The 26,242-nt window shown below is 52.2% G+C and overlaps 2 protein-coding genes across 4 annotated transcripts in view; both read right to left on the reverse strand.

The window, feature by feature from the left end:
* CORO2A (coronin 2A) overlaps positions 1-10,242 on the reverse strand; it is a 65,340-nt gene extending 55,098 nt beyond the window's left edge. Inside the window, exon 1 of the mRNA XM_040238750.1 lies at positions 10,172-10,242. The gene's annotated coding sequence lies outside the window, so the exon portion shown is untranslated. The remainder of the gene's footprint in view (positions 1-10,171) is intronic.
* A 4,474-nt stretch (positions 10,243-14,716) lies between these two features.
* Positions 14,717-26,242, reverse strand: part of TBC1D2 (TBC1 domain family member 2) — a 43,211-nt gene continuing 31,685 nt past the window's right edge. For all 3 annotated transcript variants that reach the window (XM_040238766.1, XM_040238775.1, XM_040238785.1), the window contains 6 exons: positions 25,407-25,600; positions 23,591-24,067; positions 19,238-19,358; positions 16,719-16,904; positions 15,871-15,992; positions 14,717-15,256 (listed from right to left, as the gene is read on the reverse strand). In XM_040238766.1, the coding sequence (XP_040094700.1) occupies positions 15,049-15,256; positions 15,871-15,992; positions 16,719-16,904; positions 19,238-19,358; positions 23,591-24,067; positions 25,407-25,600 (1,308 nt within the window). In that variant the 3' untranslated portion in view covers positions 14,717-15,048. The remainder of the gene's footprint in view (positions 15,257-15,870; positions 15,993-16,718; positions 16,905-19,237; positions 19,359-23,590; positions 24,068-25,406; positions 25,601-26,242) is intronic.

A 26,242-nucleotide genomic window follows, 5' to 3' on the forward strand; every position in this document is an offset into this window, starting at 1 on the left:
CGCTGAGGCGGAAGCCTGAAGCATCACGGAATCTGAAAACACAGGCTCCTCCCCAGGCTGGTGGCCTCTGGACCACTCGCAGCTGGCCCAGTCCCACTTGTCTGTGTGTGGGGGGGTGGGTGGCCCAAACTCCAGCAGGACCCTCACTTCTCTGGATCTGACTCTATGCTTCTGCTGATGTTGCCCGGGGTCCCTGGGTTTGGGCAGTTAGTCATAATGCTGACTGCTTACCTAAACTTTTAGTCTTTGTCCCAAAAGAGAGCCATGGGAACTACTCTGGAGACCCCCGGAGACCTCTCCTCCTGTGTGACACCTACATCAAGCCATCCCTGGCCCCTGCCCTCAACTGTTCTGGAAGACCAGCACTGAGGATCCATTCCCCAGGTTTTACCCAAGTCCTCACGCTGTGGGTACCTCCTTAACCCTCCAGCCTGGCGACAGGAGCCTGGCTGGATTACTACACCATCTACATTCCATTTCAGCACACATTACACACAGCCACCTCTTCACAGAAATAAAACGTCTATCACAAAAAAATTCAAAATGCAGAAAAAAGGAAACAAAATTTTGCCATCTAGTGATAATCAACCAGCTTGATGTGTGTCGGTCTGAAAATTTTTCTGTATTTACGAGTGTGTAGATCTAGTCTTTCTTCATATTCAAACTAAAATGGGCTCACTCCGTACACTGCTCTCTTCCTTGATTTTCCAGGTGAGACAAATTTGCAGACCTCTCACTACACAAGCTGGTTTCTTCCTGGTGACCTCGCGGTGCCCCCCATCCTCTCCATCCCTTCACCTGGCAGGTCCCTACAGCCCTCCTTGGTCAGGTCCCTGACCTGGGTGCCCAGCCTCTAGCAGGGTGCAGTGCTTATGGCCTGAGAGGTTCCTAGGGACACCTTGCCCCCCTTCCTCAGGACAGGACTGTGACTGGATTGCAGTCGCCCTCGGGGCCTTCTCAAAGCACAGCCACACCCCAGCAAAGAAACACTCTAGAACTCTTAAATCAAGGGGTGTGAGGTGAATGGTGGCTGTCTGTCCCTGCTGGGCTTGACCACAGAACTTTCAGAACAGACCGAATGTTCTGGACTCAGATGCTGCCTTGATATTTCCCTAAGCCCTGGGGACTTAAGATAGCACAGTAAACAACAGAGAACAGGTGCCTGACATTCATAGTTCATTGAGTGTTTGCATGCTCTCTGTCCAGTTTTGGAACTCATAACCACCGTATTCATTAAGCAAAGCAGGTGTTTATTATCTCCATTTTACAGATGAGGAGACTGAGTCTCAGAGGTGGGGCAATTTACCCATTGACCTTTCTTGCTTCTCTCCCCTTCAGAGTTTGGCCAACTTCAAATCCCACTAACAACCTGGCCCAAGCATGACTTCCTCCAGGCAGCCTCCCCACTCTACCCGCCTCCCCAGGTTGCATTAGATGCTCCTCCTTGAGGGCCCATAGCTCTGGGGTTTCCCTATCTGAACTGAGCCCCTCACCAGAATGCGTGCCCTTGAAGGCACTGATGGGTCTGGTTTATTCCCATTCTTACTCCCCAGACACAGTAAAACCTCAATAGTGGCTGCTGAAGGATAACAGATCTCAACAGATGGAATGAAGGCAGGAAATGCCCTCCGCACTTTACAGAAGAGGACAAGGGGTAGAAAGAAGGGACAGGACTTGCCTACAGAGCATGCCATTAACCAGGACAGGCCTCCCTCTTCAGAAGGCTCTTTTGTTCCACTGTGTTCCTTGTTGTTTGCCATCTTAGACTCCAAGCCTCTGCTTGGGGTTCATTTCCATCTCCTCCTGCACTGGCTAGGCTTCCCTGGCCAAGCAGATGTGAAGGGGAGCACTAAGGAGGGGGCTCTGGCTGGGAAGGCTTAGTCCCCCAGCCTGGGCCAATACCCTGGGGTAGCCCTAGGAACAGCAAGAGCCGTTGGCTCTCCATTGAGCTCTTCCATGTGCTATGCCCTGTGCCAGAACTTTCCATCTCCATTTCCTTCGTCCTGCAGCTAGCAGGTGGGGAGAGAAGGATCCCGGCCTGAAGCTCACCCAGTGACGGTGCTGGGATGGGAAGCAAGGGCTGCATCCCTGGCAGCAGGCGGCCCAGCGAGTTTGCTGGCACCAGCGCCAGACATAAATGCACAGTCAGAGTATCAGAGACAACTCCCATGGGGCCTGCAGGCTTGGCAAGGTCCCAACTCTCCCTCCCTACACCGGTCACCTCCCAGCAAGGCCGGCTGGAGGGCTGAGACTCTTGGGCCCAGGGAAGACAGGCTGCCCTGGAAATGCCCAGCACTCTGTATGCGAAGGTCATGGCACCTGCCAGCCCCCTGCAAGCTCTGGGCTCAAGGCCATGCTGGAAGCAGCTGTCACATCAACCCTACAAATCCTCAGCTCCCTGTTTCTTCTTAGAACGAGATCGCACATATCTGGCTCCCAGCTGGCTGAGAGATGCTAACTAAACAAGGCCTCACCTTTCACTGGGCCTTAACTTCCCTGTCTGTGAAATGATGCTGGGGGGTGGGGTGAGTGGGGGCTGTGTGTCTCAATAGAACTTACCAATGGACATTCTAGTTTGCCTATAGGCAACGTAGCTCAGTGATTAAGACCCTGAACACTGAAGTCAGATGATATGGGTCCAAATGTATGACCCCGGGCAAGCTGCCCAACCACTCTGGGCCTCAGTGTCCTTATCTGAGAAATGGGGATAACAGTAGAAAAAGAGACAAAGTAGACATGATTAAAATATTTATATTGATTATCTGAGATAAAAAGACAAGACTGAGTGATTTATTTTTTTTTCCTCTCTTTTTTTCTAAATTCTCTATTATCATCAAGTATTTATAACAGAAAAAACAAATATACTTTCTTGGCAAATTAACTTCATTGAGATATAATTCATATATAATATAATACACCCATTAAAAATAATAAGTAATAGTAACTATTCTATAGATTGTTTTGAAGATTGACTGGGCCAGTTAAAATCTTAGATGGCACCTGAAACAAAAGAGGTGCTATTAAGTATTTGTTAATACCAAAATCAGATCAATTATATTCTTTGCAGCCAAAGATGGAGAAGCTCTATACAGTCAGCAAAAACAAGACTGGGAACTGACTGTGGCTCAGATCAGGAACTCCTTGTTGCCAAATTCAGACTTAAATTGAAGAAAGTAGGGAAAATCACTAGACCATTCAGATATGACCTAAATCAAATCCCTTACAATATACAGCGGAAGTGAGAAATAGGTTCAAGGGATTAGATATGATAGACAGAGCACCTGAAGAACTATGTATGGAGGTTCGTGACAAAGAACAACTGACGGAGGGATCAAGACCCCAGGAAAAAGAAAGGCAAAAAGGCAAAATGCTTTCTGAGGAGGCCTTACAAATAGCTGTGAGAAGAAGAGAAGAGAAAAGCAAAGGAGAAAAGGAAAGGTATACCCATTTGAATGCAGAGTTCCAAAGAATAGCAAGGAGAGAGAAGAAAGCCTTCCTTAGTGATCGGTGCAAAGAAATAGAGGAAACCAACAGAATGGGAAAGACTAGAGATCTCTTCAAGAAAATTAGAGATACCAAGGGAACGTTTCATGCAAAGATGGGCACAATAAAGGACAGAAATTGTATGGACCTAACAGGAGCAGAAAGATATTAAAAAGACGTGGCAAGAATACAAAGAAGAACTGTAAAAAGATCTTCACGACCCAGATAATCACGATGGTGTGATCACTCACCTAGAACCAGACATCCTGGAATATGAAGCCATGTGGGCCTTAGAAAGCATCACTAGGAACAAAGATAGTGGAGGTGACAGAATTCCAGTTGAGTTATTTCAAATCCTAAAAGATGATGCTGTGAAAGTGCTGCACTCAATATGCCAGCAAATTTGGAAAACTCAGCAGTAGTCACAGGACTGGAAAAGGTCAGTTTTCATCCAATCCCAAAGAAAGGCAATGCCAAAGAATGTCCAAACTACTGCACAACTGCATTCATCTCACACGCTAGCAAAGTAACGCTCAAAATTCTCCAAGCCAGGCTTCAACAGTACATGAACCGTGAACTTCCAAATGTTCAAGCTGGATTTAGAAAAGGCAGAGGAACCAGAGATTAAATTGCCAACATTCACTGGCTCATCGAAAAAGCAAGAGAGTTCCAGAAAAACATCTACTTCTGCTTTATTGAATCTGCCAAAGCCTTTGACTGCATGGATTACAACAAACTGGAAAATTCTTAAAGAGATGGGAATACCAGACCACCTGACCTGCCTCTTGAGAAATCTGTATGTAGTTCAAGAAGCAACAGTTAGAACTGGACATGGAACAACAGACTGGTTCCAAATTGTCAAGGCTGTATATTGTCACCCTGCTTATTTGACTTATATGCAGAGTATATCATGAGAAACGCTGGACTGGATGAAGCACAAGCTGGAATTAAGATTGCCAGGAGAAATATCAATAACCTCAGATATGCAGATGACACCACCCTTATGGTAGAAAGTGAAGAGGAACTAAAGAGCCTCTTGATGAAAGTGAAAGAGGAGAGTGAAAAAGTTGGCTTAAAGTTCAAGATTCAGAAAACTAAGATCATGGCATTTGGTCCCATCACTCCATGGCAAATTGATGTGGAAGCAATGGAAACAGTGACAGACTTAATTTTGGAGGTCTCCAAAATCACTGCAGATGGTGACTGCAGCCATGAAATTAAAAGATGCTTGCTCCTTGGAAGAAAAGTTATGACTAACCTAGACAGCATATTAAAAAGCAGAGACATTACTTTGCCAACAAAGGTCCATCTAGTCAAAGCTATGGGTTTTCCAGTAGTCATATATGGATGTGAGAGTTGGACTATAAAGAAAGCTGAGTGCAGAAGAATTAATACTTTTGAACTGTGGTGTTGGAGAAGACTCTTGAGAATCCCTTGGATTGCAAGGAGATTCAAGCAGTCCATCCTAAAGGGAATCAGTCCTGAATATTCATTGGAAGGACTGATGCTGAAGCTGAAACTCCAATACTTTGGCCACCTTATGCCAAGAACCAACTCATTTGAAACGACCCTCATGCTGGGAATGATTGAAGGCAGGAGGAGAAGGGGATGAGATGGTTGGATGGCATCACTGACTCAATGGACATGAGTTTGAGTAAACTCCAGGAGTTGGTAATGGACAGGGAGGCTTGGTGTGCTGCAGTCCATGGGGTCACAAAGAGTCGGACACGACTGAGCGACTGAACTGAACTGACTGAAATAAATAAGGCTCAAAGCCAGCATGGCTTCCTCCTCCTCTGGCTTGGATTCCTATTTCACCCCAAGGGCCAAGCTTGGCAGATCCTCTGCCCCCATGTTCAATGGTTCATGCTGCCCTGGTCTAGCTTCATCATTCCAGCCCTAGACTCTTTCCACAGCCTTCTCTCTGTACCCAAAAGAACTGCAGTGACACTCAAATGTGGCCATGCTCTTTCCTTGTTCAAAGCTTTCCATGGCTCCTGCTGCTGCTGAGTCGCTTCAGTCGTGTACGGCTCTGTGCGACCCCAGAGACGGCAGCCCACCAGGCTCCCCGATCCCTGGGATTCTCCAGGCGAGAACACTGGAGTGGGCTGCCATGTCCTTCTCCAATGCATGAAAGTGAAAGTGAAGTCGCTCAGTCCTGCCCGACCCTCAGCGACCCCGTGGACTGCAGCCTTCCAGGCTCCTCCATCCATGGGATTCTCCAGGCAAGGCTCCTACTAGGCTTGACCAAAAGCCCTAGCTCCTCTATGAAACAATGTTTCACCAAGTTACTGAAACTCTCTGTATCTCTGTTCCTTTAAATGAAAAAGAGAAAAATCGTACCTCCCTCAAACTTACCGAATACCATACTGCATGAGACGGGGTACACAATCTGACCACGGGCCTCCCTCACCTGTATCCTCTTCCCTCTTACCACTACGCTAGTCTGCTCTTCCTGAAGGTGCCAAGCATGGTCCTACCTTAGGGCTTTTGCACTGGTCATTCCTTCCATCTGGACAGCTCTTCCCCCCAGGAACCAGCCAAGCCTTCTCCCAAAGGTCACCTCAGTGATTCTCCCCACCAACTATTTGAAACCACAACTCTTCCCTTTCATTCTCCCTCACACACTTGAAATATCCTCTTATGTTTTATTTGCTCCATCTCATTTATCACCACCTATTTTATTGTCTGTCTTCTTTTCCTATCAGACTGTAAGCTCCTTTAAGACAGATTTTTTTTTTTAGTCTATTTTGTTTACTGTCAAGAACCCCTCCTCACCATACCTAGAAAATAACCTAGTGCAGTGAAGGTGTTTAATAAATGAAAGGTTGAATGATCAAATGTGAAGCCCTTAGGACAATCAGGCAGGTGGTAACTACTCAATAAATATTAGCTTATTATTATTGTTATTGATAATTGAAGGCAAGGCTCCCATGTTCTTCCTCCATGACTTCTCTGAGCTTACACAGTCATCTAATCACTCTTTCCCCCACCGCACCCTGCCAATCTCTCAATTATATGGTAAAGAACACAGTGCTTTTTAATTATATCTTTTTCCATTTAGGCTGAACCAAATAAAATGGCCATTTCTTGTAAGTCAAAAGTAGCCAGATACTGGCCTTTTCACATAGTTTAACTTAATACATTTCCCATGGTGGCCTGCAGGCCCCCGGGGGGCACCTCACGGGCTAGTACAAAGTAGGTGTCCAGTAAATGTTGGCTCCCCAACTCCTGGCCCTTCATAATAGGTGTGATTGCTAAACACCTATAATCTGTTCTGAAGGAGGCAACATAAAATAATACATGGAGAATCTTGGTGAATTATTTTCTGATCCTCCTGGAAAATCTCTGTCCCCTAAAATAATCCAGGTTCTGGCCATTTCGAGATAACAAAGCTCTAAGGCTGAGGGAAACCCCTTCCCTAGAAGAAAAATGCTAGCTAGTTGTTTGCCTCTAAGAGGATTTATTTAATGATGGGGTCATGGGGTAGGGAGGCTGGAACATTCTTTGGTTATCCTTGTGTTCCCTGCTCCTCCTAATAAAGGCTTTTGCTACAGAGATTTGCTCAGTCTAGAACGTGAGTTGTCCAGAGCTCAAGGAAATTCAGCGATCACTGAATCTACCCCACTTCACAGGTAGGGGAAGTGAGGTACAGAAGAGGGCAGGAATTGACCTGAGATCACAGGATGGGGTGAGGAAGAACCTTCACTGACTCTATGCTGACATGAGTCTTGTGGCTTTTCCTCTGGACCACACTGCTCCTGTGTTAGCCAGACTCTGGTAATGGAAACTTCAGTATCATTATTTTAAAAGCTGTACTTTTTAAAATAAATGCTTATTCAGCTGTAGTAAAACACCAAACACTTCTTTACCATAAGATAACTTCTTGTAAATAACAGCACTACACTCATCTCTCCTATAATTATTTCCTTAGGGCAAAGTCCTCAAAGTGGAAGGCTAGGGGCAAACGGAAGTTAGGACCATTTTCATGGACTTTTGGAACAAGCTGCCAGATTGCTCTGCAAAATTAAATGCTATTGGAGAATCCCTATAGCTTTATCAGCATAGAATTTTATCCTTTTACATTTATTTCTGCTAATTTTGGAATAAATAGAGTACTTTCATTTACTATATGGTATGTGTTTTCAGACACACACACAAGTCCTGGAATCAAGATCTCTAGGCTTGGTTGCTTGTCTGCTGTGTGATCTTTGACAAGTCACATCCCCTCCAGGGACAGAGGATATCTATCTGTAAAATGACGGGGTTGAATGAGATGATTTTTTAAGATTCCTTTCAGCTTAGATATTTCATAATTCCATGGTGCGTTTTAAAATTATTGGCCTAGGATGACTGTTTAATACCCAGGATCTGTCATACCTCTAAATCAAGGTCCAAACAGCTTGGACTAGTGGAACAGGAAAACAAAGCCCGGATTATACGCAGGTAGAGACGACAGGAGACACACGGAGCACTTAAGCCTGTGCGAGGGAGCTACGCTTGAGTGACAGGACAGATACTTAGTCTGCTTTTACGAGGGAATAATAACACTCATCTGTGGTCTAGCCTCAAGTCCTGTGCAGCTCCACCATGGCCAGAAGGTAAGTTCGTGGTCACGCTACTTCAGCCTGAGAGTCCCAGACTTGCAGTCAAAGGTAGCTCACCCTCAGCAAGTGCTTGGCCAACCTCTGCTCACACACCTCTGAGGACCCAGCGGGCAGCCCCTGCCCCAGCAGCCTCACCCTTTTTTTGGCTGTAAGAAAGCTCCCAGGGGAGGGACAGGTCTCGTGGGAGGACAAGGGACGCCAGAAGGCCCAGACCTGATGCTCTGAACCTGCTCCCTCAATCAGGGCGGGTGACAGGAGAAGATAAGGTCCGGAGAGAGGCTCCTCTGGCTCCTCTCACTCCAGACCTAAGGCAGCTGCTCACCTGCAGGTAAATCCTAAGGAAATGGGTTGTGAACAAGCCCCAGGCTGACTACTGCCCCCTCTGGGGCAGACACCTCAGCTTCCTGGTCCCGCCTTTGCTCTCTTCAACTCCAACAGGAGAAGCAATGCTGGATGTGGGGCTGTTTATCCCTGAGGTGAACTGACTTAAGGGTCCAGATGACTACCCCAGGGTGGGAGGCAGGGAGGAGTCAGATGTTGTCTGTGTGCTCAGAGCTGGACTAGCAGATCCTAACTCTGTTTACAGCTAGTGAGATTCCCATAATAAGGGGTGTGCAACTGGGCAGCAAGACCTTCCAGAGGGGATCTGACCAAGGGGCTGGGCCACATGCCAAGATTCTTCTTTACACAGAGAGTCTGGAGCCACACACAGTCCCTCCAACACCTGCTCTGTCCCAGACCCAACCCCACCCAGACATGGCTCTGCCGGTGCTGGAGCCCCTCTGGGGTCCATGCATGGACCTAGCCCTATAAGCAGGCTGGGACACCGAGCTAAGCGTCAGCGCCTGGCGGGGAAAGGGAGGGAAGGGTATGGGGAGGGCAGGTTCCACACCATTCCCTAAATCCAGGTGCCTGCACAGGTCTGGTCTAGGCAAGTCTGGGGCCAAGGCCCCCACTACCTCCAGCCCAGGGCTCCCGCCGCCCCAGACCGCGAGGTAGACTTGGCTGGCAGACTCTGATGGCCCCACCCTGCATGCCCAGGCCGGCTCCACAGGGACCTGGGGGGTGTCCGCTCCCCCTGCCTATTTCTCGTGCCCGGAAGCTGAGGCCCAGCAGGTTTCTCAGCCAGGAGAGGGTCGAGTACCACACGGGTCCCGCGGGGCACCCAGGCCGCTAGCGGGGGGCGGGAAGGAGGCTGCCGGGCACGGCCAGCCACACCCAGCATGAGCCGCGCTCACTCCGGGTGGGCTGTGCAGACAGTGCCCACGCGGGCCCCGCGCCGTCGGGACGCTGGAGCCTGAGGCGGCCCCTTCTCTAACAGTCAGGCGAGGAACGTGCCACCACTGCGCCGGCTATTCCGATGGGGAAACTGAGGCCTGGAGAGGAGCAGTGCTTTGTGCAAGGTCACGCGGAGGGGCTGGAAGCCAGGTCCCCCGCGCCCCGCCGGGTCCCCCGCGGTGCGCCGAGCCCCAGCATCCCTCCCCAAGCGCTGCAGCGCGGAGGCGCAGCGCGCACACATCGCGCAAACCGGGAAGGTATGGCCGGCGGCCCAGGGCCGCCCTACCTTGGTGACTGCCGCGCAGGTGGCGGTGGCGGTGGCGGCGGCGGCGGCGTCCAGCTCCGGCTCCGCGCTCTTAGCCGCCGCCGAGTCCTGGAGCCCAGCGCCGCCGCCTCCTCCTCCCCACCGAAGTCAGCGGGTGGGGCCGGTGGGCGGGGCAAGGGCTAGGCACATGCCCCGCCCTCGCGCCCCGCGAGTTCGCGGGGCCACCCCTCCTTTCTCGAGCCCTCGGCCGCGCTCCTGGCCCCCGGGGCTGGTCCCGGGGCGCGCACATGCGCGCAGAACGGGCGCGCACACCGGCGTGCACACGCCGCAGTGATTGGGGCGGGCTGCCTGGCTAACCGAGCCGAGGCTGGGGACAGACGCTCGCCTACCTTCGCGCCCCGCCGCTCCCTCGCCGAATGGCTTGGAACAAGGGACGCGACCTTCCAGAAGCCTCAGTTTCTCCCCTGGTGAAAGGGAAGCAGTAACTGTGTCTGCCTCAGAGAGCTGTTTGAAAATTAGATGAGACGATCTAATTTACCTGTCTGGTGAAGTGCGTGCGCAGAGCCGACCTCGGGAGCAGCGCTCGGTGAACCTGGGCTGGTGGAGTAATTCCTTAGGCTTCTCAGTACGCCTGCAGGAAGAGGGCGGGGAGGACCCGGAGGACGCCCTTCTTTCTCTCTGTGGCCAGGAGGGGGCGCTGCTGCCCGTTCCCGCCGGCTATGGGGTTTTGCACGCTAGGCACTGGGACAGAGATGGGGGTGGTCCAGCCTTTTAGGAATACCATCAGCTAGCACTTAATGAGCCGGGCACAGTTCTAGGCACCTTCAATGCATCACCATAGTTTACGTCACACAAACCTATGAGGTTACCTGTTACTCATCTATTTTACACATGAGGAAGCTAAGGCACAGAGAGGTTAAGTAGTTTGCCTAAGATCACACAGGTAGTAATTCAACCCTAGGCAGAGTGGCTCCCAAGCCCAAGCTTATAACTACACTACCACACCACCTCTCTTGTGAAGAGCTCTTTGTTTAGTGGTGTATCTCTAGGAGCTAGAACAGTACGTGGCTCAGTAAGTGTTAATTCACCTCAACGTCTTAATTCACATAGTGCCAGGGCCAGTAACTGGTGCACTCCCTTGCACTGTCACACATCTATGCCTTTGTTCACGCTGTCCCCTCTGCCTGGAGTTCTCTTCCCTCACCTCCTACTGTCCTTCCTTCCAGGGCCAGTACCAACATCCCTCTCCGGGAAGTCTTCCCAGATTCCAGTGGGTGTGACCTCCCAGCCGTGTATCTGCCTTTTACCCCTCTGTGCCATGATAGTGGGTGGCTGGGACCGCGGTTGGGGACAGGCTGGTTGACAGAGACCTTTCTGGGGGGCCTGGACATATGGACCAGTGGGGAGGCCATTGGAGGGCTCTGCAATAGACACACCCTGGGACTCTTCCTAGAGATGCTGTGTAGGTGTGCTCCTCCTCCCCCTGCCCCTTCCATCCTCCTAACGCTGATCCATTTGATGAAGACTGCCTGCCCAGTGGTCACATTCGGTCGTGAGAGCTGAACTGTGAAGAAGGCAGAGCAGCAAAGAATTGATGGCTTCGAATGGTGGTGCTGGAGAAGACTTCTGAGAGCTCCTTGGGCAGCAAGGAGAGAAAACCAGTCAATCTTAAGGGAAATCAACCCTGAATACTCGTTGGGAGGACTGATGCTGAAGCTGAGGCTCCAGTATCTTGGTCATCTGATGTGAACAGCTGACTCATTGGAAAAGTCCCTGATGCTGGGAAAGACTGAGGGCAGAAGGAGAGGGTGTTAGAGGATAAGATAGCTGGCTGGATAGCATTGTGGATGCAATAGACATGAACTTGTGAGGGACAGGGCGGCCGGGCATGCTGCAGTCCATGGCGAAGCAAAGAGTCGGACGCAACTGGGCAACTGAACATCAAAACCCGCTATCTGAAGTGCACACATGGGGAAACCAGACCTGTCCCAGGGTCTCTAGCTAGGAAACACACAATAGGTCTGGTCCTAAAGTCTTCTATTGGGCCTTATTGCTGATTGAGATAGGCCAGAAATCCAACACCTTCCTGTGTCAGCATGGCCTTTGTTCAATTTGCTGTGTGTTGGGACTTTCCTGGTGGTCCAGTGGTTAAGACTCTGTTCATCGAAGGCAGAGGGTGCAAGTTTCAACCGGTGGTTGGGGAACTAAGATCCTACATATTGTGCGGTGTAGCCAAAATTTCCTTTTTTTAAAATTAACCTGCCACATGTGGGTAAATGTCTTCTGGGTGACCAGAACCTGTGTGTGTATGTGTGCAGTGTGTGAGAGAAAGTGGCAAGTTCTCCCCTATCTGCCCAGCATGGAACTTTCTGTACAAGGTGGTCCTGTGCTCATGGCAGGTTGAGCTGAGGAAGGAGGGGACATGTGCACCTTGGAGGAGCAGGGTTAGGGGGAGGTTCTGAACATGCGGGAGAGCACCCTGAACATAGGCATCCTGTAGAAGTGAATATGCATCTCCCACTTTAGGGTATGGATCTCCCACAGTGCCCCCCTGCTGTTTTGAGGAGCCCCTTATTCTTAGGGATATTGCCCCAGGAAGGTTCCCTGGGTAACTCCTTTCCCTCACCCGTAGAATGGAGCGTGTCCTGATTGCTGGGGGCCTCGTGTCTGGGAGAGGGATGCTCTGAGCTAGGGGACCCACCCCTGGGTAGGGAGGTGGGGCAGTGAGGGATCAGATCCTCCAGCCGGGAAGGCAGCAGTCCCTGGGGGTGGTGGGGGCGACAGCTGTGGTGCGGGGCCAGAAACCTGACCCTGGGGCTGGGCCCCAAATGCCTTTCAGGAAGAGCTGAGGGAGGGGGGGCAGGCTCCCAAGGAGCAGCAGCCGCTCCAGAGATTCTCGGAGTTCGACCCCACCCCCAAGTCCCTGCTGCAGCCTCCGTTGTCATGTAGATGATTCTTCCTCCCATTTTCCTTTGCCTGGGGTATCCCCACCGGCCCTCACGGCTCAGGAGGCCATAGGCCAAGCTTGCCCTTTCTCCTGGGTTCTTGGGGAAGGTGTTCTAGCTTGGAGGAGCTCTCCCTGGATTTTCCAGTTAGCAGCCTCTAAGGCTTAAGCATGGCTTAAACACTTGTGGCTTTTGTGACTTTGGGCAAGTTGGTTAACCTCTCTGAGCTGTCTCCTCATCTGTAAATCAAGCTCTGTCTGGAGTGAGTGGGTGCTCTAGGACAGGCAGTTCAAGTTCCTGGCTCTCACTCCAGCTCCCCGATACAGGGCTGGAGGCCCCACTACTCAGTCCTCGTTGCCTGTGGTCCCCAATCCTGTTGCTGTACCACAACACCCATGCCCCACAACAGGCTCTGACCCAGCACTCAGGTGGTACTGTGGTGCAGCCAGGTAGGAACCAGAGGTGACACAGTGCTGGGCCAGCTGTATAGTACCACCCCTTCCAGTGAAGGAGGAGGAGGGGATAGACACTCAACTTTGGGCAGAACTTCTCTGCCTGGGCGTGGCGTGTGTGTATGTGTGTGTGGCGGGGGCGGGGGTGGGGGGTGCGGAGATGAAGCAGAGGGAAGACAAGTGAAGACAAAGGATGAGGGAAGGAGGAAAGGGAGGTGGGGGCAGAGGCGGGTGGCATACGGGAGGGGAGGCGTGGGGGTGCTTTATCCGGCAGCCCTGGTCTGAGCTGGGGTCACATGCTGTACTTTTGCCGAGGAGGGAATTTAGTTTTAAAGGCTAGAGTCAGAGGGACCAGCTGGACCCAGTCTCTCCTGGAACCGCGGGCCTTTTCTGGCCCTCAGGGCCCTCCTGGTGATGCCTTCTTTATGAAAAGGCTATTCACTGCCAAGGCTGTGCTTCACTCTGTGCCGGGCAAGCCGACTCAGCACCAGCGTCTTCTCCTTTAACCCTCCTGGCGTTCCAGGAGGCCGGACCCCCAGTCCCCTTGGTGATGGCTCTGAGGGATACAGCCTGCAACCTGTTGGGGGTGCAGCCAGGACCCACCCTGCCAGGCTGCTCTCAGACCACCATCATGCTTCATAGTTACTGTTTGGTTGTGAAAGGACCTCAGCAGACAAAAAGTTTAGCAAATATGAAAAGGCCATCAAGCCTTGGTGTAGAGTGTTCACAGGAAACTGAGCTGGGCAGCTGCCCTGATGGATGTGGGAGGAAAGGAACCCTGAGGGTCCCCTCCCTGGGGCTGGTGGGGCTGGTGATGGGAGGGAACAAAGGGTCTGGTGCACCAACCCCTCCAAGTTCACACTGGTGGGTGAGAGAAGGGCCTGTCCCTTGTCCCCAGCAATGGGCGTGGCCTCCCTCCCAAGCCTCGAAAAGAACCTTGGATCAGAGCAGGAGGCTTTTCTGTGAGAAGCCCTACCCTAGGCCCTCATAGCAAAGATTGCTGAGCCCAAGGCTAGCCTGGCAGATAGTCACAGGCTTTGCTGAGGAATGAGCTGCTCACATCACTTGTGTAGCCTCGACTCCCTGCACGGAGGGGGATGGGGGAAGCCTTTCTGCTGAGGAAGGGCCTGGAAGAGCCCAGAAGAACTGGAGCTGAGTTCTGCACAAGCGAGCCCTGACCTGGCTGCAGGCTCTGTCTGTCTCACCACCTTTTTCTCTCTCTCTCAACCACTCAGTGTTCAAAGAGGTGACTCTTCTTGTCCCTGACTATGAAGTTGGTGGTGGGAGATCAGACTTTGGGCAGCTAATCAGGGCTTTCTGTTCAATCCTCGCACCAACTTTCTCTTGGTGGTGGACAGGGGTTTCCCTAGAAACCCCCCAACACCCCAGATGGGCTGTGTGGAGAAAGGAGAGGGCAGATGCAAGGCTCAGGAAACGGGTAGGTGGGAAGCCCAACCAGTATTTGAGAGATGCTGTCGCCCACAAAGACAGGAGCTGTAAATGCATATGGACCCAGCTCCTCCGGGAACCAGGACTGGCCCTGCAGAGACACCATGAGAAACAGCAGCAAGAGACATCCTAGGCTGAGAAGGCCCTGGTGGTGCGACATCCTGGAGCCCCAGGCCCTGGTGGTGCGACATCCTGGAGCCCCAGGCCCACCCAGGAACAACCAGTTACTGAGAACTGTTTAGGTTCCAGAGCTTGTGAACTATTTCCAGTATTTACACTGTTATACACAGATAAAGCTTAGAGAATGTTCAAGGTTAACCCTATTAAAGACAGCACTCTTACTTGACTGGGTGCTAAAGTGCTCTGCAGAGGAAATGAGAAGGGGTGCATCCTGGGTGTGCTCATGAGGAGAAAACCCAACCAGTGGCTTCAGAAGCCAAAGTTTCAATGGGGAGACTGAGTCCCAGAGAGAAGGGACTTGCCCAGGGTCACATATCGCTGCATGGCCGTCCTTCTCTGGGCCTGCCAGCCCAGGGCGAGAAAGGGCTTGGGGAGGGCAGGCAGCCATGTCAGGGCTCTGCCTCCCCTTCATCCTCGCTGGGGCAACCCTGGGGCACCGAGGGGCCCTGGGCTGCCCGGGTCTCCAGGTACTCGGCCTGGAGCTGCTCCAGTTCATTCAGCTCGGCCTCCAGCCGCTCCCGGTGGGCCGCCCGCAGCTGGCGCAGCTGTTTCATGGGAAAGGGGTTCATGTTGTTGAAGGCGATGTGCATCAGCTTCCTGAGGAGGAAGCAGAGTCAGAGTCAGCAGGCATCCTGGGCACCCCCGTGTTCACTCTGCTCAGGCAGCCGAGGCCCCTTCCTGACAGGAAACAGTGACTGAGAAGACAGTTTCCACCGAAGTGGTAAGTACTGAAGCAGGAGGAAACTTAGGGCTGAGGGACCTCTAACCTTGGAAGAGCAAGTTGGTCAGGGAAGGCTTCCTGGAGGAGGGGACTGTGAGCTGAGTTTTGAGGAAAAAGCACAGGTGGGCGAGACAAACACAGTGCTGGTGGGAGTGCAGGGAGGCATTCTAAGCAGAAGAACCTGCAGGGCCAGAAGCCCAGAGATGGAGGCTGTCCTGGGAACTCAGATAGCTCTGTTGGGCAGGATCCTAGGGTATGGGTGCTGGGGGCTGGAGAAGGTAGGCAAGAAATGAAACTGCGTGCTGTCCTTGAATGCCATGTTAAGGGGACAGATTCTGAGGCAGTGGGATGTCCCTAAAGATTTCTAAGCTGTGATGGAGGGTCAGTGTTGCTAATGGACCTGCACTGGGTACAGCAGCCTCCTCTGCTCTGTGTCCTGGGGTCGCACATATGGGGATGGTGGAGGGGCGGGGGCAGGAGCGGGTCTCACCGGCTGTCACAGATGGTCTTGGTGAAGAAATGCAGGTACTGGTAGATTTCCAGGCTATCCTGTAGCCTCAGGAGTGCCTCCTCATTGTACTTGAAGATGGCCAAGGCATAGCGGAATACCACCTGGGGGGCAGAGTGGGGTTCAGGGCAGGGATAGGGAGGCAGGGCAGGGAAGCCCCAGAACCCACAACCCCAGGCGGTGTGGACAGCCCTGGACAGGCTGCAGAGATGGGAGGCTTGGAAGAAACATGTGGGGCAAAGCCAAGGTGGGGGTGGCTGGAAACTGCATGGGGAGCTCAGCTGGTAGTCTGGGGATTGGGAGCCTGACTGTCCTGGGAGCCTGGGCAAGGTGTTGCCCCTGTTTGATCTAATGAGGGTAACCCTGTCTTTACATGGGGTGCTAGCAGGAATTGCATGGAGAGATGGATCTGAGGGTGCCTGGTGAACTGTGAGGTCTACCACCATGGGGAAACGTGGCGGAGGCCAGGGGAGGGCCTGCCAAGGGTTTCCTCGCAAGGAAAAGGGCAGAGCTGGGAGAAGCCGCCCCGTCTAGGCTCTGTCTGAACAGGAGGAGGGGGAGGCAGCAGTGGTGTGCCTTCTGGGCAGGCTGGAGCCCTCTGTCCAGGGGAAGGGAATCCTCCCAGCTCTAGGATGGTCTTCAGAGGCAGAAGCACCACTTCCTCTCAGGGGTGCACAGCACTTGAGCTGATGAAGCCAGGCTCCCTAGAGAGGTCCCCCAGAGCCCCGCTGGGTGAGCTCCATCCTCCCATCAGCCAGGGGCAGAGTTAAGACTCAGAGGAGGCAGGGACTTGCTCAGGACCCTCCCGTTCACCCTCTGCAGTGCCCTACCTTGATGCCCTCATAGAGGAAGGCGTCCCAGACCTGGAGGAGGATGTTGCTGATGAGACTGTCTGCAAAGACCACAAGGAACCAGTTGAAGGTGATGAAGGACAGGTCCACACGGTGCTGTCCCAGGTGGGCCATCAGCCTGGGCAGCTTCTCCAAGAGGAGGTCCTGTAGCACCCGCTGGTCCACCTGCAGCCAAGAGAGGACCTGTTGGCTGCCACCCTGCAGGAGGGGCTGCCTGCTTCCTGTCTACCCGTCACACCCAGCCCTGGGGCTGCTCCCAGTGGGTCCTGCCCTGTCTTGGGACACAGAGTGTCCAGAGGAGCTGGTGCCCAGCCTGACAGGGAGACACGTCACTCCATAGGTGAACAGCCTTCCAGGTTGGAGCTCTGATGCAGAGGTCTCTGTAGATCAGAAGTTCTTAGCCCGTGGAATTTGGGCCCCTTTATCCTGAACGCCAAGCCAAGCAGGAGCTGAGGCTTGGATCGGTTGACACCACAACCACGACTTTGCACCTATTTTGGGTCTGATGCACCAGATGCTCAGGGCAAGGTCGTGGGGCCCGAAGGTGCTGCTGCTGAGCGTGGTCACTGTCATGCCTCTGTCCTTGTTTCACTGTACCTGGTTGATCACTCCCAGCACTGGCTCCTTCCCTGCCCTAGGATATGGTTGTTCTGTGGTTGCTCCTATCTCAGTGATGAGCTCATTTTAGGGTCCTCTTGCTCTTTCTTTCTTGGAACTGCTGGTTTCTCAGCCCTCTCCCCATTTAAGTCTTCTTCCAGACTTAGCTCTCGGCTGTGGTGAACACCCTCTTCCTTCCTTCCTCACCCTGAACTCCAGGTCCACTGTGGAGCTCAAAGCCTAGGGTAACTCACTAAATCTAAGATGCCACTGAACCCGCTGAAGGATGCATGGATGGACTGATGATGTCTGAGATTTACTTCAAGGTCATCAAAGTAGGGGGAATGGTGTGAGTATAGGTGGGAAGAGTACTAGCCTCCCTGTGTTGATAATTATTGAAGCTAGGTAATGAATATGTGGAGGTTCATTACACTTTCTGTTTTTTTACATTTGAAATTTTCTGTATTTGAGAAAATACATGACCAGAGGTGGTGTGGCCATCCTGTGATCAGGACAGCCAGAAATAGCCTTTAGCTTTCTCATTATCTGTGAAAAATAATCCTCCATTTAAGCCACTCAATGGCACCTCACTCCAGTACTCTTGCCTGGAAAATCCCATGGACGGAGGAGCCTGGTAGGCTGCAGTCCATGGGGTCGCTAAGAGTTGGACACGACTGAGCGACTTCACTTTTACTTTTCACTTTCATGCATTGGAGAAGGAAATGGCAACCCACCCCAATGTTCTTGCCTGGAGAATCCCAGGGACGGGGGAACCTGGTGGGCTGCTGTCTATGGGGTCGCACAGAGTTGGACATGACTGAAGTGACTTAGCAGCAGCAGGAGAGATTAGCTCAAGTTGGAGGAGTAGAAGGAAGTGAACTCACCCCTTCTTATGAAAACAACAAAATCACAACTAACTGCTGAACAGCCATCATCAAAAAAATCCCTGGAGCCTACCAAAAAAGGCACTATTAAGTTGGGCCTCCCTGCCACACAGCAAAACACAATCCTCACCTGATTCACCACCTATTTCCTGATGACTCCTAAGTCTTCATCTCCATCCCTGATCTCTCTCCTCACCTCTCCACCCAGAAGGAGAAAATGGTGTCAGGTGCCTGAAGTAGGAAAGGGGAACGGGATGGGGGGCGGGGGCGGTGCAGGTAATGGCTTGGTAGGTTTCGAAGGGGAGTGAGAGGCTCCCTCTGAGTGGCAACCGTCTCTTCATCAAGCAGATGCACCGATGCAGCGAGAACAGGGCAGGGGGTGAGGAGGGCGAGGCTGGAGGGGGGAGGTGTGAGATGGCCTCGCGTTTGCACCTCTCAACAATCCCAGGAAGCAGTGCTACGCCCACTCAGAAGCAGGCAGGCCTGAGGTTCGGAGAGGTGATGCCACCTGTCAAGGGCACAAGGCTGTTTTCCAAGGGGCCGGTTCTGACCCTAGCTCTGCCTGACCCCAGGGCTAGCCTGTGTTCAGAGGGCAGTGCAGGGGCTGTGAAAAGACAGAGGCAGCTGGTTCGTAGTAGGCGATTATGGGAGCCTGTGAAGCACCCCAGTCATCTCGCCCTCCCAAGTCCCAGCTTCCTTGTTACCTGACCTCTTTTGAAACTCTCAGCTGGCAAACACCAAGTGACACTAGATTTCCTCCTCCTCCCTTCCCTAGGATATCTGCTGTCTCTCATAACATAATGTCCTCAACTGGATTAACAACAACCTATGGTGTGGGCAGGGCCCTGACAATTCTCAAGGCCATCAGCTCACTGGAATATCACAGCAGTCCCAGAGCAGGGTTTATTGGCCCACTGTACAGAGGGAGAAATGGAGATTCAGAGATTCATTGGCTCTTAGGAACAATTCAGTGGTACCAACCTGCATGGCCCCCAATCCTCTCCCTGACTGGCTCACCTGGGATGCCAAGAGCGTCTTGCTGTAGTAGTCAGCTGGCATGATGGTCTCCACAATGGCCACCAGACACCAGAAGGCACTCTCCTCTTCATCCAGGACCAGCAGAGCGATGGCCGCCAGTCTGGAGTGGGAGGAAAGGAGGCCTGGAGTGACCCGTGGCAGTCACAACCGAGCAGCCCAGGGCAGGTGCGGCTCCCTTGGTCATGTCCTCCCCACCACACTCCCTAACCAGGCTGGTGTTCCTGGGAACTGTGGCGAGATGAACATGCTTTTGAAGAGGACTACCTAGGAGATTTATTGAGCAATGGGGATCATCTTAGAGCAGGGCCTCTGGAGTCCTGTTGCCTGGGTATGAATGCCGGTCCTGTAGCTTCCTTGCTGGGTGACTGAGCAAGGCCCTTAACCTCTCTGAGCCTCAGCCTCATAATAATCACAGGACTGTTTCAAGGACGAATGGAGTAAATACACACTAACTGCCTAGCACAGTGCCTAATGGGCTTCCCAAGTGGCGCTAGTGGTAAAGAACCCACCTGCCAACGTGGCAGACATGAGACGCGGGTTCGATCCTTGGGTTGGGAAGATCCCCTGGAGGAGGGCATGGCAACCCACCCCAGTGTTCTTGCCTGGAGAATTCCATGGATGGAGGAGCCTGGTGGGCTGTAGTCCATGGGGTCGCGAAGAGTCTGACACGACTGAAGTGACTTAGCATGCGTGCACAGTGCCTAACATACAGTGAGATCTCTTTATAAAGTTTAGCTGCCCTCATCTTAATATTCACAGGCTTTGAGACCTTGGCAAGCGTGTTCGTCTCTCTCTGCCCCACTCTCATTACCTGTCAACTGGGGTTAACAATATCCCCCTCCCAGGCCTGAGACACGAAGGCGACAGACACACAGCATCTTGCTCACTGTCTGGCACCCACCAGGTGCTCAGTACTCAGAGTTCCTTTCCTCCTTTGCTTCCCCTCTCTCCGAGTTATCACGACGCTCTAGAGATCATGGATAACAAAGAAGAAAACCCCACAGTGCTGAGCAGGGATGTCTGCCTGGAAGAAGCACTATTTTCTCTCCTTCCCTGGCAGATTTCATCCAGGGTGCATCCTATTTTTTTTTTTTTTTTTGGCTTTTTGGTCATGCCAAACAGCATTCAGGATCTTAGTTCCTGACCAGGGATCGAACCTGTGTCCCCTGCAGTGGAAGCACAGAGTCTTAACCACTGGATCGCCAGGGAAGTCCCCAGGGTGAATCTGAGAATACAACGCCCAGGAATGTTCGTGGCATTATTCATAATAGCCAAAAGGTGGAAACAATCCAGGTGCCCATCAGCTGGTTAGTGGATACTCAAAGTATGGCACATCCATGCAGTGGAACGTAGCTCGGTAAAAAAAGGACAAACCATATGTTATGGCAAGGAGGAACCTCAAGAACATGCTAAGGGGAAGAAGCTTGATGCAAATGACCACACATCATATGACTGGCATATGAAATGTCCACAACAAGAGCACTCACAGAAACAGAAGGAAGATTTGTCGTTGTTCAGGGCTGCAAGTGGGAATGGAGAGTGACTATGAATTGGTACAAGATGTCTTTTAGGGGTGATGGATATGCTCTAAAGTTGAATTGTGGTGGTAGCCACACAACTCCGTGAATTTACTCCAGATCATTGAGTTGTACACTTAAAACCGGTGGGGAAAAAATGGTTAGTGATGAGAGGCTTCTGGCATTCACTAGGGGACTATCAACCTCTTGGGGCTACAGCCAGACTCCAGCTGAATACATTCAGGCCTGAGAAGGTCTGCAAAGGAGGGTGATGTGGGAAAGAAAAAACTATTAATACTTTAAATAACTCTACTTATATATTAGAAATGAATTTTAAAATTTTGCTGTGAATTAGTATTAAATCATTACTATGATATCTGTCTTGCTCTAAACAGGCTGGGTTTGTTGCATAAAAGCAGGTTCTGTCCTCTTGAGACACCACACATGCAGTTCTAATGGCTGCCACTGGACGGCAGCACTCAGACAAGTGAAAGGGGTTGGGTTTGAAGGGCCTTTGAAAGAATACAGTGCCCTCTCCACATTTCAACAGGCTCTAATACAAATGTGTGTGTGTGTGCGCACATGTGTGCATGTGTGTGTGTGTGCATGCGTGCTCAGTCATGCCCAACTCTTTGGGATCCCATGGACTGTACAAATAACGTTCTATTTAAAGCAATAGTATGAATATCTGCCTAAATGCCAACAAATACAGCATTCAAAGAAAGAAGTAAAGAAATACCTCAGCTGTTCCTCTACAGCCCTCAGCAGCCTCTGTGCAGCCTCTTTCCACTCCAGGAGAAGCTTCTTTCCTTCTACAAGCCTTCCACAAGGCTTACCTCTAGACATTGTCTTGCTATGGGAATTTCCCCCTGCTCCTTCAGCATAGATTAGACTCCAAAACTCATATGTGGCTAACCCCATTCTTGCTCTCAAAAAAGTTGTATCTGAGCAGGAAAAAAATTTCTGAGTGCTCTCAGCACCCTCTCCACCATAGCTCCCCTTGTGAGTGTGTGGGCACACGGTAGGAAGGACCAGGTCTGGGGGCTGGAGACCAGGGTTAGCCCCTATGCATAGTGAGGCCCAGGTCAGGTTCCTTAGCTTCTCAGACACTCTGTTGTGTCAGCTGGGCAATGTGGGCACCAATGCCCACCTCTCACGGCTTTCCTGAGGATTAGATGACATCAGGTATGTACCTGGCATCCAGGAGGCTCTCCTTAAGTCTTAGCTCCTACCTGACCTTTGTGTGAAATGTACAAATCATTCATACTAATCTCAGCTTTCAGTTCCCTTCAGATCTCATCTTAAAGAGGATTCAAAAGTTTTGTCCTTTCTGAATTTTAACATGTTCAAACAGGTAAGTGTGCACGTTTCTGCTCAGCTGCTGAATGAATAAATGTATAAATTTCTATGGACATCCCTTATAGCAGATGTTTATAGTAGTGTGAAATCTGAACAAGTTTCCAAAGAGGCATAGACTGAGAGGCATTACTGTTCAGGTTTAACTCTGAATTCCCAGAAACTGTACATGTACAGGGCTTCCCTGATGGCTCAGTGGTAAAGAAAACGCCTGCCAGTGCAGGGAATGCAGGCTCGATTCCTGGGTCGAGAAGATCCTATGGAAAAGGAAATGGCAACCCATTGCAGTATTCTTGCTTGGGAAATCCCATGGACAGAGGAGCCTGGTGGGCTACATTGGGTCGCATTGAGTGGGACGTGACTTAGCAACTAAACAACAAATGCTCAGCTTCACCCAATTTGAGCTGGGAAAAAGGTATTAAAAACAGCTACGTTTAGGAACCATTCCAATTTGAGTAGGGACACTCTGAATATTTATTCTGTGTTAAGTAAACGGCATATACTTCCTATTCTGAAAAAAAGAGCTTAAATATGAATGGCTTATGTAAATTTTGTCTGAGTATATATGTGTTTAAATTAAGCTGAACCAAAACTTGCTTTGGGAAATATTTGAGATTAGGCCACCTCTATGGGGGCAGCCTTGAGAGCTCCCCATAGTACTGTAAAGGCACCTCTCTATCTCTTTGGAGCCTCCCAAGAAGTCAGAGAGGTCAAACAGATGGAGACAAGCAGTCGAAAGGACGTTGAAGACAGAGTTGGGCCGAGTCCCAGCCCTACCAAGTCAACCCATCCCAGCCCCGCCCTGCTATCCCTTGTCTCCTGCTGTTGAACCAGAAGTAAAAATTAATCCAGGCTGGGCCAGACTCCTTCCTTTGGGAATTTAGGTCTGCAACCTGAGGGTGTCGACAAGTGGATTGCTGAAAGCCTTGACTCAGGGGCTAAGGTCTCTATTCTGACAGTCTGGATGGGCCGGAAATATCCACAGGATGACAGTGGGGCTGGTCTGCTGAGAGAGAAGGAAGCAGCCATGTATTATGCGAGGTGAGAGACCTCCACAGAGGGCTGTACAGTCTCAGAGAACAGCATCTCCTTGGATACGGCACGAATGGCACCCCCGGGGGTCATGATGTGGCCCCGCTAGAGACAGCAGTTGCCTCGGCTTGCAACAACCATCTGCCCCCAGCCCTACTTCCTTTCCCGAAGGCAGCTGTGCAGTACGTGAGCCGGCAGTGGGCTACACGACCCCAGTGGCCCCTCGTGTGCTCTCTGTGGGAGCGGCACCAGCCTGAGGACATGTCACAGGGGAGGGGACGGGACGAGGAGCCTGGGGCTCTGGCCCAACTCTGTCTTCAATGTGTTCTTTCGCCTGCTTGTGCCCATCTGATTGACCTCCCTGGCTTCTTGGGTGGCTCCAAAGGGACAGAGAGGTGCCCTGGAAGGTCGAGGCTGTGTAGCTTACCTGTTTAGGCCCTGGCAGTAGCCAATGGTGGGGTTCTGCCAGGAGAAGGCCAGCAGCACCCGGCGGAGCTTGTCAGGGAAGCTGGAGGTGGGACAGGTGAAGTGCTTGTTGTTGGGGAAGGTCCGGTTCAGGTCCAGCTCAATCTGGCGGGCAGCAGGGTGCTTGCAGGCCTGGCCCTGGCTCAGCAGTGCCTGGTAGCAGCCAGGGGCCTGCAGGTGCTGGACGCGGAGGCGGATCAGCCACCTCCAAACACGCGGCCGGTGCTCGTGGGGCACGCCCGCCCGCAGGAGCTGCTTCAGTTCTGCTGAGGGGGCCAGCTCGCCCAGAGTGGCCCAGCGCTCCCGCAGTGGCCGCTCCACGGCCTCGTGGGCCAGCAGGTGGTGGGAGTGCACTTCCAGTGCCTGGATCTTGGCCAGCAGCCTCAGGTCCTCCACCTCGTAGTTGGGCACCGTCAGGAAGCCGTACTCATCATACTCACTGCAGCAAAAGTCCGTGTCAGCAACACTTTGCAAGGCCCTTCCCCAGATAAGGGGCAGTGAGGAGAGGGTGGGGCCTGGGCAGGGAGCCTGCGGGGCTTTATTGTAGGTTGGCCATGTGACTCCGGGCAGGTCACTTCAGTGCTCTGGACCTCAGTTTATTCTGTACAGTGGGTACCGGGGCTCCTGCACTGCCTCATCAAGACCCAGTGAGATTCTCATATGTAAACTGCTAGGGGATAGACTAGACAGCAAGTGCTAAAAGAGATATGCTCATTCATTCTGTGCAAATATAAAGGACCCTCGGGACTTCCCTGGTGGTCCAGTGGTTAAGAACATGCCTTGTAATGCAAGGGACGTGGGTTCAAGCCCTGCTTGGGAAACTAAGATGCCACAGACTGTGGAACAACTAAGCCTATGCGCTGCGGCTAATGAAGCCTGTGCACTCTGGGGCATGTGCGCTACAACTAGAGTCTGGAGACACAATGCAAGATCCTGCATAACGCAACAAAGATCCTGCATGCTGCAACCAAGACCTGATGCAGCCAAACAAATAAGTATTAAAAAAAAAAAGAACCCTCTTATTACTCCATGAAGCCTTAGGTCCGAGGAGGCCTGTACTACCATTGGACAGCCACACTTTCACAGCCAGGAAGCCCAAGGCCAGATGGGGAGCAGGCAGCACCAAGAAGAAGCAGGACCGAGCAGTGGAGCCCCATTCCACACAGCCTTTCACCAGTCAGCATTCATTTGCCCCTATTATGTGCTCTGCCTGTGCTATCTCATTTAATCCTCATGATCCTGCGAAGCTGGTGATCTTAGCCTACGTCTTAGGGAGGCTGAGTAGGAGCTCAGAAAGGTAAAGTGACTTGTCCAAGGTTACACAGTGAGAAAGCCAAGTCCAGCTCCAAAGCTTGGGTGCCGGCCACTGGACCACCCAGCCTCTAGGGACTTTGACCCCAGCTACAACCCATTCTGTTTTATTTAACTGTGCCTGGGTCCACTGTCCTCAGCAAAGGCTTGGCTCAGAGGAGGCAGGTGGCTTGTGTCCCCTCCTCCCCTCTCTGACAAACACCTCTGGAGACAGTCTGGGGTAGCGGGAAAAAAACAGAATTTGGGAGGCAGGCCCCTGTCAGCTACACTAATGTGCTGTGTGGTCTTGGGCAGGGGCCTGCCATGCCTCTCGGCTGTAAAATGGGGTTCATCCCAACCACATGCTCATCCGTCTGAAAGTACAAGGAGGTAAGGGATGGGCGGCGCTCACACCCGGTCAGCAGCACTGGCAGCAGGGTGGCTGGCGGCACCCGGGGCCTGCAGACCCAGCCCTGCTCTGGACTCACCTGACGGTGCTGGGGCTGAGCACGATGCTGTCAGCCGAGGCCTCGCTGGCTTCCCACTGCAGTGCCTCCTGGATGAGCTGCCTCAGGAGCTCCGCGCACTCGCCGGCCTCCACCCCCAAGGCCTCCTGCAGCCTCCGCAGCCCTGCCAGGTACTTGCTCTCCACCCGACAGTTCTGGGCTTGGAGGTAGGCGCACTGTGGGAGGGAGAGGTGGGGGATGGTCAGGCCACCTGGTTGGGCTTGGGCCAGAGGCCTGAACAGCTTTAGGCAGTCCAGCCCTTCTTCCAGCTCTCATCTCCCATCCCCCCTACCCCAGCCATTTATATGAAGAAAAGGAGAGGAGCCCCGAACCCAAGAGTTTATAGTAAGGCAGAAAGGGCTCCAGGCAAGAGAACCAGGCCCAGGGCTGGAGCTAGATTCAGAAACAAGAGGGCAGAGGTGGGCAGCGGCAGCACAGGCTCTTGCATGGCCTGCAGTCCCATGCTAGTTCAGCAACTACAGGCTGGGTGACCTACAGCAAAATTACTTCACCTCTCTGTGCTTTGATGTCTTCATCCGAACACTGGGGATAATAGAGTCTGCTTCAGCATTCTTGTGTGACTCAGATGAGCCAAGGTATCTAAAGCCCTTGCAGGGCACTTGGCCCAGAGCAAGCTCCCTGTAGGGGGTATACCTGAGCACTGCCCAGGGGATGGACGTGGAGCTCTGGACACTGCCCTTGTGTCTTCTAATGTCACCTGGGGGGCTTTTTCTGCTCCTCCAGCACACCACCTCTCTCCCACCTTGTAGGGCACACACTGCACATTCCCCATCTGCCTGCCCCCATATCTTCCTGTT

This window comes from Oryx dammah, unplaced genomic scaffold (genome assembly GCF_014754425.2).
Source record: "Oryx dammah isolate SB20612 unplaced genomic scaffold, SCBI_Odam_1.1 HiC_scaffold_1, whole genome shotgun sequence".
Classification (NCBI taxonomy): domain Eukaryota; kingdom Metazoa; phylum Chordata; class Mammalia; order Artiodactyla; family Bovidae; genus Oryx; species Oryx dammah.